Below are 13347 nucleotides of genomic sequence, written 5' to 3'. Positions count from 1 at the left end.
CATATACCACTTTGATAGAGCACATAAATTAAATAACGTAATGTCTTTACAAATTCTGTTTTGCTCTAAAAAGTGAGGTGGGATATGGAAACTTGCAGTTTGATCCATTTTACCTCGTGAACCTCCACCTAGTCCAATGCAGAATGACGGGTTACCCATTCACACGGGCGTGTTGGATTTTACCATTTACAATCACACAAGGGAAGTTCAAGCGTTGTGTTTTTCATGCTAGGATTAATTCGTTTACGCGGTTTTCGCTAATAACACGCAATATATTTGAGGATACGGAAAGGCAAATTGAAAGGCAAATCAAAGTAAATCCTGTGTTTTTAGTGGACGGGAGGGTGGCGGTGACGGGAGAGATTCCCCTCTTCCCTACCGTTACTGGTGTTGGAATTTGGCAGAGATTTCGAAACAAGTTTGAAAGGAGCATCTTGAGAGAAGAGCGAGTGTTGGGACAGAACGGTTTGTTTAAAGAAGAAAAAAAAATTGCAGAATGTCCAGTGAAGTTAAGCAAAGGAAGAAAAACGTTGCTGGCAGTAAACAAAGCGACGGAGCAAGGGAGCAAAATGTGAAAGGGAAGATAGCGGAGGAGCCGGAGCCCGGGCCGTGCAGGCGGCCGCTGGATGTGAGGAATGCGCTGTGTCTGCTCTCGCTTCTCGCCAGCGCGGCACTCGCTGGGTAAGGAAAGGCGGCCGCCAGTGGCACTCGCCCCTGTGGCTCCTCTTCGATGAGCTGTTCGTGTTGCCCACCCACCGCAAGTACTGACTGTCAAGTTTAATGCTGCGGAGAATTACTTTAGCTCAGAACTTTAAGGACCAGGAAAGGTTTATTTTAAAGGGATAAACTTAAAAATAAAAAGGGATGTGGATGGGAGTGTAAATTTTAGCCGACTGACAGCTGTGTGGATTTCTGATGAGACGAAAGTACTTTTAAATGTGTAGTTGAAACAGTAGCCAAGAACAAGGTTGCGATTTTCGACCAATTTATTGGAATTGAGCCCCATGAAGTGGCGTCATAGCGCGGCCTGTTTGGTCGATTTTATTGTGGGAGTTACAGATTTAAATTTAAATTCAATCATTTTTGGCAAAATTTCTATCCTCGAAACACCTCGAACTATGAAACCTAAATAGAGTCCAGGCAGAGATGGGATTTTCCACAAAAATATTTGTAAACGCACCAGACTATTCGCCCTCTTCCCACAGGATCTCGAAGCAAATTTGTGGACGTTGTCGCTTCGTTTTCAATCCGTTTTGCGAGGTTGACGCCTTGGACCGCGCGGAACGTGAACCGCGGGGTTCCTTAAACTCTGCTTTTGTCGGAGTTGAACTGACGAAGGAACTTTAGGATGAATTCATTTCAGAAACGCATTGTTGTTTATTTCAATTGATTTTTTAAAAAATGCGTTCTGGGCGTTATTTGAATATCCGTACACGTTTCAGACATTTCTACACCCTGTGTATCTGTTGCAGGTCGTGCTTTGAAACCTTCTTTGGCCTCCTTGTCCCCTCTTTGACAATGGGTAAGCGCCTAGAGGTGGTCAGTGGTTTGTGGAGCAGCGCCTGGAGTGGCTATAAAGGTCAATTCTAGAGTGACAGACTCTTCCACAGGCGCTGCAGATAAAATTGGTTGATTGGACTGTTACACAGTTGGCTCTCTCCTTGCGCTTCTGCCTTTTTTCCTGCCAACTGCTGAGTCTCTTCCACTCCCCACTCTTTAGCCCCACCTTTGAAATCGGTACCTGTTTTATTGGAATCAGAGTTGCCAACAAGAAGTTATCCTGAATATCAACCCTTTGTCAGACTGTGGCCAGGGAAAACTCTGTTAAGTCCGTTGTTGCGGCCAGGTGAGGAGGGGATTACAGTTGCCCCTCTTGCCCTTCCTCTTATTTGACTGCAGCAGGGTTTACTCCTTTTTTAAAACAGTGGTTGTGCTTACCACCTCTGAGTGTTTTACCTTTTTTGCCTTTAATGTGATCATGAAAGAACCAATCAAACAGGTTTTCTTGAGTTTAAACAAGAAAGAGGTAAGTTTATTATACTCAACAAACTGAAGCCAATCTAAAATAAAAAAATTAGACATTCACACGAGGAACACACACACACACGAATAGATTACAAAGTGGAAAATAATTTTTTTGGTTGGATTAAAGTCCAGAATAAATAAAAGTTAAATGCACAGTCTGAGGTTGGATGATTCGGTGGTCTTCTGGCTGGAGTTGTATTCTTGACATCTTTGCCTGGTGAAAGTGCACTTTGTGGCTGGCCAGCTTGGCTCAGAGTTTTCTTGCAGATAGCATTGTAGATGGCTCTCTTCTCCTGGTCTCTGTAGCAATCTGTAAGCTTGCAGGGTTCACAGTCACAGACGGTTTCCAAACTTTTTTTTTGAAGAGAGAGAAAGGGAGGCACACAACTTTCTCTACTGCTGCAGTTTCAGTTACTGCTTGTCTTCATGTGTGTAACAAAACTCCCAGTTTTCCACAGCCTAGAGGGATGGTCACTCGGTTCTCTCAATCCACTTTGTTTTAAATGAGGTCCAAAGTCTAAAATCCAAAACCTCTCAGGTGGCATTGTCAGTGTTTACCCCCAGAGGCACGTCTGCATTCGTGATTACCTCAAGATAGCTTTGAATATCACGCTAACAAGGGTGATCTGGATAATCTACTCAGTTAGCCAAAGAATTATTCTAACTGGGCTTCTTGTTAGACTTGTGTCTCTGTTTTGATTCCTGGTATTTCATGCAAATTGTGGTGGCCATTTTGGTTGTCATTTTAAATAAAAAAGTTAACTAGGATTTTTTTCCATTAAAAGTCTAAAATAAGTTTCCAATTGATGAATTAATATTTCTCATTCAGCGTATCATGTTTTCTTGACGCCATGCTACCCTGTTGTCCAGTGTCTAGATAACTATACAAGAGTGAAGTACTGTGGAGGCTGGAAATCTGAAATTAAAAAACAAATGCTGGAAATACTTAGGTCTGGTGACATTTGTGAAGAGAGAAATGGAGTTGACGTTTTAAGTTGGTGACCCTTTGTCAGAACTGAAAGGTTGACCGATCTGAAACATGAATTTTCTCTTTCCACAGATGCTGCCAGACCTGCTGAGTGTTTCCAGCATTTTCTGCTTTTAGTCAGAATCCAATTTTTTTATGGCAAACAAGAGGTAATGAGATAGACTGCTCATTGAGACCACTTAAAAAATGATCCCTGGCAGTCAATAGATGCCTTGAGATGGTTTCTTTCCCTAGGTTGCAATTACACTGCAGTGTGTTCAAAGCCAAAGTATTGGCAGACAACTTCCTCAAGGCAATTTGCATCATTTGCCAAAATGTAATACACTGTTAGGACATCAACACCACTTCCTAGGTGTATGAACTTTTTTTAAAAATCAGTGTTTTTCTAGTTCAGTGCAAAGATGCGAGAGGTGTGGAGCTGGCAGTATAACTTGCTGCCTGCTTGTATTTCCCTCAGTCCTATCGGTGTGAAACTGGTAGCTTAAATTTTGACTGTTTTAAAGGTCTAACCACCTGCATGATTTTAACTATTGGCCTTTACTATTGTTGTCTGGAAGCTACAAATAAAGAATTGTGAATAAGTTTGACATTTTGAAACTTATCAATTTTTTGCAGGCTCATGTTCCAGCAATCAGTTAAGTTTGCTGATGTGGAACAAAAGTACCAGCAACTGTACATGAAATCTGTAGCTGCCCAGGCCCTGGAAGATGAAATTAGCAAAGTTTCAAAAAAGGTAAATATGATAACGCACCCACTGTAGCCAAAAAAACAAGTGCATGGTAGAGTAAACATGAATTGTAAAACAAATTACATACAGTTAAGAGATAGTACTGCATATTCACTGTTAGCATAGTGGATCTGGTTCTGCATTGGTAACCCAGAATGCCTGGCATAAAATCCTGCCATTCTGAAAATGAATTCAATAAATCTAGTAATTTGTAGACTAGAATCCGAAGTCACCATGAAAGTTTCTGGATTGTTGTAATGGTCTTTAAGGGAAGCGAGCTTACCATCCCTACTTGACTCCAGTTCCACAATTTGTGCTTGATACTTGATGCCCTCTGAAGCAGCCCATTCAGCTGTAAAATATAGAAGAAATCTTCTATTGCCTTCTTGGTGCACCTTAAGGTTGGGCAGGGGATGTGGCCTTGTCTGTGTTGCCCACATCCACTGAACAAATTAAGAAAATCCATTAAGAAGCCCATAAAGAAACCTGTAGATTAAGCCTTTACTACTCTTCCTACAAAACGTGATTACCATTGTTTCCATACAATTTTTGTTTCGGTGCCTTGCCACTGTTGCAATCTTTCCAAGAGATGTGACACTGTCACTTTATTAATATCCTGAATGATTGATTATAAGCTAATATTTATATGGGGTTATGATGGCCAATAGTTTTGTCTTTATAACAACTATATACTAAAAATAGATATTTATTGGAATATTTGAATGTTTTAGGAATGAAAGACTTGCATTTCCAACATCCCGTTATCTGTCTCCCAGAAACATCTCAAAACACTTCATGTACAATAAATTGAAGTTCAATAATTATTGTTGGATAATAAAACTGGTAACCATTTTGCACAAAGATCACACAAACTTGCATATCAAATCCTTAGGTATCAAATGATTCAAATATTTTTCAAGTATAATAGCTTAGAATTCTGTTTAACTGTGATTGATTAATTTGAGATAGTGGCCGGGATTTCACGTTGGGTGGACGGGAGCCAGCCACCGGCTGAAAGGTCGGAGACGAACCCGCTGCCGTCTCGCCTGGGGATCCGACCCACGTTTTACGGGTCCCCAGGCTTTAATTGTTCCGAGGCGGGACTTCCACCCGCTTGAGGGAGGAAGTCCCGCCTCATTGAGCTGCCGGCCAATCAGCGGGCCGGCAGTTCTTAGTCCCAGCAATGCCACCGGGAGCGGTGGCCACTGCTGGGGCTGTGGCCCAGCCGAAGACATGGAGCTGGGAAGACAGGTAGGTTTCAGTTGCATCGCTGGGGATAATCAGTCGGGCCTTGGTGAGGCAAGGGTGGTCGGTTCAGGGGAAGAGGGCGTGTTGGGTGCTGGGGTGATTTGGGTAGCAGGGGCAGCCCTCCACCGGGCACCTTGTGATGTAAACGTACACGTACACGTACACAGGGACAATTTCCTCCAAAATTGTAACCAAAAAAAATGAACCTGTTGGCAGTTTTGCGATAAATACCAATCAGTGGGAATCTTCATTTTACTGCCTCAGTGGGAAGTGACTGTCTACTGTTAGATGATCCACGAGTTGGATGAGATGCCTTTGAAGGTTTTGGGATATTGTACTTGTGCAATAATTGCTTCCTGAAATAATCTGAGATAATTGACACTCAAGTTATCAGAAAAGCTGCTATTTGAAGCAATCTGCACATATTGACCAATGCCTTTGGTTCATTGCTCATAAAGTCTTTGACGAGAATTTCCTCTGGTTCTCCTGATCTACTGCTGTAAATTTGACAGATATGTGGACCCTCAAGATAGATGTGTAAATGGGATTCTGCTGAAATTAGGGCAGCCAATTGAGAGAAGCCATTAGGATTTTCCTCGTGATGAAGATTTGAAGAGCCTTGTTTAGCACTGGCCCCCATGAAGACAAATCTTCATCGTTCCACTTGAACTGGTCTAATGAAATTACCTGTAATGTATTTTGCTGCTTCATTCAGTTGTAATACCTCAATTAATCACCTTTAGGTTTAGTAGTAGTCACTGTTTAACAAAAGGTTCAAACCTGCATGCCGTAGTTCATGTTTTATTCCTTATGGTGTTTTGTTTTATTCATGGGGATGTGGGTGTCGCTAGCTAGGCCAGCATTTATTGCCCATCCCTAATAGCCCTTGAGAAGGTGGTGGTGAGCTGCCTTCTTGAACCGCTGCAGTCCATGTGGGGTAGGTACACCCACAGTGCTGTTAGGAAGGGAGTTCCAGGATTTTGACCGAGCGACAGTGAAGGAATGATATCGTTCCAAGTCAGGATGGTGTGTGTGGATTGGAGGGGATCTTGCAGGTGGCAGTGTTCCCATGTATTTGCTGCCCTTGTCCTTCTAGTTGGTAGAGGTAGCTGGTTTGGAAGGTGCTGTCTAAGAAGCCTTGGTGTGTTGCTACAGTGCATCTTGCAGATGGTACACACTGCTGCCACTGTGCGTCGGTGATGGAGGGAGTGAATGTTTGTGGATGGGGCGCCTGTCAAGCGGGCTGCTTTGTCCTGGATGGTGTCGAGCTTCTTGAGTGTTGTTGGAGCTGCACCCATCCATGCAAGTGGAAAGTATTCCATCACACTCCTGACTTGTGCCTTGTAGATGGTGGACAGGCTTTGGGGAGTCAGGAGGTGACTTACTCACCTCAGGATTCCAAGCCCCTGACCTACTCTGTAGCCACAGTACTTAGATGGCTACTCCAGTTCAGTTTCCGGCCAATGTTCACATCCAGGATGTTGATTTGTGGGGGATTCAGCAATCATAATACCATTGAATGTCAAGGAGATAGTTAGATTCTCTCTTGTTGGAGATGGTCATTACCTGGCACGTGTGTGGCGCGAATGTTATTTGCCACTCATCAGCCCAAGCCTGGATATTGTCCAGGTCTTGTTGCATTTCTGCACTGACTGCTTCAGTATCTGAGGAGTCGAGAATGGCGCTGAACATTGTGCAATCATCAGCGAACATCCCCAGTTCTGACCTTGGGATTGAAGGAAGGTCATTGAAGCAGCTGAAGATGGTTGGGCCTAGGACACTACCCTGAGGAACTCCTGCAGTGACGTCCTGGAGCTCAGATGATTGACCTCCAACAACCACAATCATCTTCCTTTGTGCTAAGTATGACTCCAACCAGTGGAGAGTTTTCCCCCTCATTCCCATTGACTTCAGCTTTGCTAGGTCTCCTTGATGTTATACTTGGTCAAATGCTGCCTTGATGTCAAGGGCAGTCACTCTCATCTCACCTTTGGAGTTCAGCCCTTCTGTCCATGTTTGAACCAAGGCTGTAATGAGGTCAGGAGTGGCCCTGGCAGAACCCAAACTGAGCGTCACTGAGCCGGTTATTGCTGTGCATGTGCCACTTGATGGCATTGTCCATGACACCTTCCATCACTTTACTGATTGAGAATAGACTGATGGGGCGGTAATTGGCCGGGTTAGACTTTTCTTGCTTTTTGTGTACAGCACGTACCTGGGCAATTTTCCACATTGCTGGGTAGATGCCAGTGCTGTAGCGAAACTGGAACAGCTTGGCTAGGGGCGCGACAAGTTCTAGAGCACAGGTCTTCAGTACTTTTGCCGGAATATTGTCAGGGCCCATAGCCTTTGCAGTATCCAGTGCCTTCAGTCGTTTCTTGATATCGTGTGGAGTGAAGTGAATTGGCTGAAGCCTGGCATCTGTAATGCTGGAGACTTCAGGAGGATGCCAAGATGGATCATCAATTCGGCACTTCTGGCTGAAGATTGTTGCAAATGCTTCAGCCTTATCTTTTGCACTGATGTGCTGGGCTCCCCCATCATTGAGGATGGGGATATTTGTGGAGCCAGCTCCTCAAGTTAGTTGTTTAATTGTCCACCACCATTCATGGCTGGATGTGGCAGGACTGCAGAGCTTCGATCTGATCTGTTGGCTGTAGGATCGCATGCTGCTTACACAGTTTGGCACACAAGTAGTCCTGGGTTGTAGTTTCCACATTTGACACCTCATTTTGAGGTATGCCTCATGCTGTTCCTGGCATGCCCTCCTGCATTCTTCTTTGAACCAGGCTTGATCTCCTGGCTTGATGGTAATGGTAGAGTGGGGGATATGCTGAGCCATGAGGTTACATATTGTGGATGAGTACAATTCTGCTGCTGCTGATGGCCCACAGCGCCTCATGGATGCCCAGTTTTGCATTGCTAGATCTGTTCGAAATCTAGTTTTTAAAAAAAAATTTTAAGGGCGGCACAATGGCGCAGTGGTTAGCACCACAGCCTCACAGCTCCAGGGACCCGGGTTCGATTCCGGGTACTGCCTGTGTGGAGTTTGCAAGTTCTCCCTGTGTCTGCGTGGGTTTTCTCCGGGTGCTCCGGTTTCCTCCCACAAGCCAAAAGACTTGCAGGTTGATAGGTAAATTGGCCATTATAAATTGTCACTAGTATAGGTAGGTGGTAGGGAAATATAGGGACAGGTGGGGATGTTTGGTAGGAATGTAGGATTAGTATAAATGGGTGGTTGATGTTCGGCACAGACTTGGTGGGCCGAAGGGCCTGTTTCAGTGCTGTATCTCTAATCTAATCTAATCTATCCCATTTAGCAGGTGGTCGTGCCACGCAACATGATGGACGGTATCCTCAGTTTGAAGGTGGGACTTAGTCTCCACAAGGACTGTGTGGTAGTCACTCCTACCAATTCTGTCATTGACAGATGCATCTATGGCAGGCAGATTGGTGAGGACGAGGTCAAGTTTGTTTTTTCCCTCTTGTTGGTTCCCTCACCACCTGTCGCATACCCAGTCTAGCAGCTATATCTTTTAGGGCTTGGTCAGCAGTGGTGCTACCGAGCCACTCTTGGTCATGGACACTGAAGTCCCTCACCCAGAGTACATTCTGCGCCCTTGCTACCCTCAGTGCCTCCTCCAAGTGGTGGTTCAACATGGAGTACTGACTCATCAACTGAGGGAGGGTGGTAGGTGGTAATCAGCAGAAGGTTTCCTTGCCCATGTTTGGTCTGATGCCATGAGCTTTCATCGGGTCCACAGTCAATGTTGAGGACTCACAGGGCAACTCCCTCCCGACTTTATACCACTGTGCCGCCACCTCTGGTGGGTCTTTCTTGCCGGTGTGATAGGACATACCCAGGGATTGTGTTGGTGTCTGGGACATCGTCTGTAAGGTATGTTTCCGTGACTATGACTGTCAGGCTGTTGCTTGACTAGCCTGTGGGACAGCTCTCCCAACTTTGGCACAAGCCCCCAGATGTTAGTAAGGAGGACTTTGCAGGATTGATGGCTGAGTTTGCCATTGTCGTTTTTGGTGCCTCGGTCGATGCCAGGTGCTCTGCCCGGTTTCATTCCTTATTGACTTCGTAGCAGATACAACTGAGTGGCTTGCTAGGCCATTTCAGAGAGCATTTAGGAGTCAACCACATTGCTGTGCATCTGGAGTCACGTGTAGGCCAGACCAGGTAAGGACAGCAGATTTCCTTCCCTAAAGGACCTTAATGAACCAGATAGGTTTTTACAACATTGACATCATTAGATTAGCTTTTTAGTTCCAGATTTATTAATTGAATTCAAATTCCACCTTTTCCCATGGTAGGATTCGAACCTGTGTCCCCAGAGCAATACCCTGCGTCTCTGGGTTGTTAGTCCAGTGACAATATCGCTACACCACCACCACCACCCTCCTCCTATTACAGAGTTATTACTTGCATCCAACAGCAAGTCTTAGCAGGGACTGGTGATAGTTAGGGGACTGGGGGACAGTTGGTGTTTGTTTGGGGTCGGAAATAGTTGCTGTTTGTTGGGAGGTTGAAGGCATTTTATAGTTTTTACGTCGCACTATAACCATATCTGCTGGGACGTAATAGTGAAAAATGAACAGGTGGCTAAAGATAGGCAGTGTTAAGAAAAACACAAAGTATCAGTGATGTCACGCTCATGGGAAGTGCAGTGACGGAAATACAAAAATAAATTGGAGTTATAAAAAAAAAATGTAAAATACTTTAAGGTACTTGTGGATAAGGATAAGAGTAGTCCTCGGGTGACCGTGCTAAATTGGGGGAAGGCTAATTATAACAATATTATGCAGGAACTGAAGAATTTAGATTGGGGACGGTTGTTTGAGGGTCAGTCAACATCTGACGTGGGAGTCCTTCAAACGTCAGCTGATTAGAATCCAGGACCGGCATGTTCCAGTGAGGAAGAAGGATAAGCTTGGCAAGTTTCGGGAACCTTGGATAATGGGGGATATTGTAAGCCCAGTCAAAAAGAAAAAGGAAGCCTTCATAAGGGCTAGAAGGCTGGGAACAGGCGAAGCCCTTGAGGAATATAAAGAAAGTAGGAAGGAACTTAACCAAGTTGTCAGGAGGGCTAAAAGGGGTCATGAAAAGTCATTGGCAAACAGGATTAAGAAGAATCCCAAGGCTTTTTATACGTATATAAAGAGCAAGAGGGTAGCCAGGGAAAGGGTTGATCCACTCAAGGACAGAGGAGGGAATCTATGCATGGAGCCAGAGGAAATGGGCGAGGTACTAAATGAGTAAATTGCATCAGTATTCACCAAGGAGAAGGACTTGGTGGATGATGAGTCTAGGGAAGGGAGTGTAGATAGTCTGGGTCATGTCGTTATCAAAAAGGAGGAGGTGTTGGGCATCTTGCAAAGCATTAAGGTAGATAAGTCCCCAGGGTGTGATGGGATCTACCCCAAAATACTGAGGGAGGCAAGGGAGGAAATTGCTGGGGCCTTGACAGAAATCTTTGTATCCTCATTGGCTACAGGTGAGGTCCCAGAGGACTGGAAAATAGCCGATGTTATTCCTTTGTTTAAGAAGGGTAGCAAGGATAATCCAGGAAATTATAGGCCGGTGAGCCTTACGTCAGTGGTAGGGAAATTATTAGAGAGGATTCTTCGGGACAGGATTTACTCCCATTTGGAAACAAACTAATTTATTAGCGAGAGGCAGCATGGTTTTGTGAAGGGGAGGTTGTGTCTCACTAACTTGATCGAGTTTTTTGAGGAAGTGACGAAAATGATTGAAGGAAGGGCAGTGGATGTTGTCTACATGGACTTCAGTAAAGCCTTTGACAAGGTCCCTCATGGCAGACTGGTACAAAAGGTGAAGTCACATGGGATCAGAGGTGAGCTGGCAAGATGGATGCAGAACTGGCTCTGTCATGGAAGACAGAGGGTAGCAGTGGAAGGGTGCTTTTCTGAATGGAGGGCTGTGCCTAGTGGTGTTCCACAGGGATAAGTGCTGGGACCTTTGCTGTTTGTATTATATACAAACGATTTGGAGGAAAATGTAGCTGGTCTGATGAGTAAGTTTGCGGACGACACAAAGGTTGGTGGAGTTGCGGATACTGATGAGGATTGTCAGGATACAGCAGGATATCGATCGGTTGGAGACTTGGGCAGGGAAATGACAGATGGAGTTTAATCCGGACAAATGTGAGGTAATGCATTTTGGAAGGTCTAATACAGGTGGGAAGTATACAGTAAATGGCAGAACCCTTAGGAGTATTGACAGGCAGAGAGATCTGAGCGTACAGGTCCACAGCTCACTGAAAGTGGCAACGCAGGTGGATAAGGTAGTCAAAAAGGCATCGAGCATGCTTGCCTTCTTCGGTTGGGGCATTGAGTATAAAAATTGGCAAGTCATGCTGCAGCTGTACAGAACCTTAATTAGGCCACACTTGGAATATTGCGTGCCATTCTGATCACCACACTACCAGAAGGATGTGGAGGCTTTGGAGAGGGTACAGAAGAGGTTTACCAGGATGTTGCCTGGTTTGGAGGGCATTAGCTATGAGGAGAGGTTGGATAAACTGATTGTATTCACTGGAACGATGGAAGTGGAGGGGTGACATGATCGAGGTTTACAAAGTTATGAGCGGCATGGACAGAGTGGATAGTCAGAAGTTTTTTCCCAGGGTGGAAGAGTCAGTTACTAGGGGACATAGGTTTAAGGTGTGAGGGGCAAAGTTTAAAGGGGATGTGCGAGGCAAGTTTTTTTTTTTTACACAGAGGGTGGTGAGTGCCAGGAACTTGCTGCTGGGGAAGGTGGTGGAAGCAGGTACGATAGCGATGTCTTAAGAGGCATCTTGACAAATACATGAATAGGATGGAATAGAGGGATACGGACTCCGAAAGTGCAGAAAGTTTTCGTTTTAGACAGGCAACAAGATCGGCACAGGCTTGGAGGGCCGAATGGCCTGTTCCTGTGCTGTACTGTTCTTTGTACTGGTACACTTGCCTTCAACAAGATGGAGGACAAAGTCACATGACATCCACCTTCGCCTGCACTGAAATACACATTCATGCCTGCTGGAACGACAACTCATTAACCCCATCTACACTAAAATTGTAAACTGTTCATCACACATGGATGTGAGCTATCCACAAAAATGAGCTAAAACAAAGGCACTCGCTGATGCTCTGTATCCATCCGCAATCAGGACAATAAAGTGTGAACACACCTCATCTTATCAAAATAGACTGCCACCAGAAGCTGTTGTATAGCCTTTCAGGAACTGAAACCTAAAGTCACATGGGTGAGACGAGCACTTAATGAGTTTACCTTTTAAAGGTTTTTTTTTGTTTTTGGAGAACGAAGAGAACATCAGAACATAAAGACATCAGACAGAGATCTGCGGCCGCAATTGGAACATCGAAAGCCATCTTCAATTTACAAATGAACATATGAATTAGGAGCAGGAGTAGGCCATTCGGCCCCTTCGTGCCTGCTCCGCCATTTAATAAGATCATGGCTGATCTGATAGCGCCATGGCTGGGTTTGCCACTGTCATTTCTGGTGTCTAAGTCGATGCCGGGTGGTCCATCCAGTTTCATTCTTTATTGACTTTGGGGTCATTTGGAGGTATTTTTCAACCAATCAAAGGCCAATTTTTTTGATATTCCCACCATCAAAATGGTTGCTGGAATTGAAGGATAGAAAGACATAACAAAAAAAACTTTTATTTCCTTTTTTAAAAAAAATTCTAAGTAGAAATCTTTATTCATTTATATACATAGGGTTATGTATATAATATAACCCTTTTTAGGCACTGAGAAGCATCAGCCACTTATTCGTTAAGGATAGTTAACACAGAGATATAAAGTAGTTTTACGTAGAATACCATTCCCTCCACTCTGTCCTGAAAATGTGCTACAAACTTAGAGGAGGAGTAGTCATTTATCCTTTGATAGAATCTGCTATCTTGTAGGCTGTCTGAGTGAGTTTACCAATTTACTGCCAATAAGTGTTGACATTGGGGCACATTTGTGCTGTGTACCACTTCCTACCAGGAACTAGATTGAAACTGTCCAAACCCACTTTGCAATGGACCTCCTACAGAGGAGGTTTTCATCCCATTGGTCTGAGCTGAATTCAATCCTAGGTCCCGTAAGAGAAAGGTCAGTAATACACAACTCTCCTAATACCCATGCTGATTTTTGTAGTGTGGGGTTAACGTTCTAGTGATAGAGCTAACCCTGACATCTTGCTAATATACTATATTACTGCAATTTTAGTGTTTATAAGTAGAATAGTGTGAGTTGGAATCTTCAAAAATGGGAGGTCAGGGAACCTGGAACTTTACTGCATGCAACAACATTACAGGTTGTTTTCCTCATA

General features: G+C 44.4%; 1 protein-coding gene across 3 annotated transcripts in view; it reads left to right on the top strand.

The window, feature by feature from the left end:
• The first annotated feature begins 401 nt into the window (after positions 1-401).
• The window catches only part of LOC137384990 (inhibitor of nuclear factor kappa-B kinase-interacting protein-like), a 28986-nt gene continuing 16040 nt past the window's right edge, over positions 402-13347 (top strand). For 2 of the 3 annotated variants that reach the window (XM_068059721.1, XM_068059722.1), the window contains exons 1-2: positions 402-681; positions 3629-3746. In XM_068059721.1, coding sequence (XP_067915822.1) covers positions 497-681; positions 3629-3746 — 303 coding nt within the window. In that variant the 5' untranslated portion in view covers positions 402-496. The other variant, XM_068059723.1, reaches the window with a different exon arrangement.

The sequence above is a fragment of the Heterodontus francisci genome, chromosome 27 (genome assembly GCF_036365525.1).
Source record: "Heterodontus francisci isolate sHetFra1 chromosome 27, sHetFra1.hap1, whole genome shotgun sequence".
Taxonomy (NCBI): Eukaryota; Metazoa; Chordata; class Chondrichthyes; order Heterodontiformes; family Heterodontidae; genus Heterodontus; species Heterodontus francisci.
The sequence above is the reverse complement of the archived record's forward strand: the minus strand, read 5'-3'. Positions and strand labels throughout refer to the sequence as shown.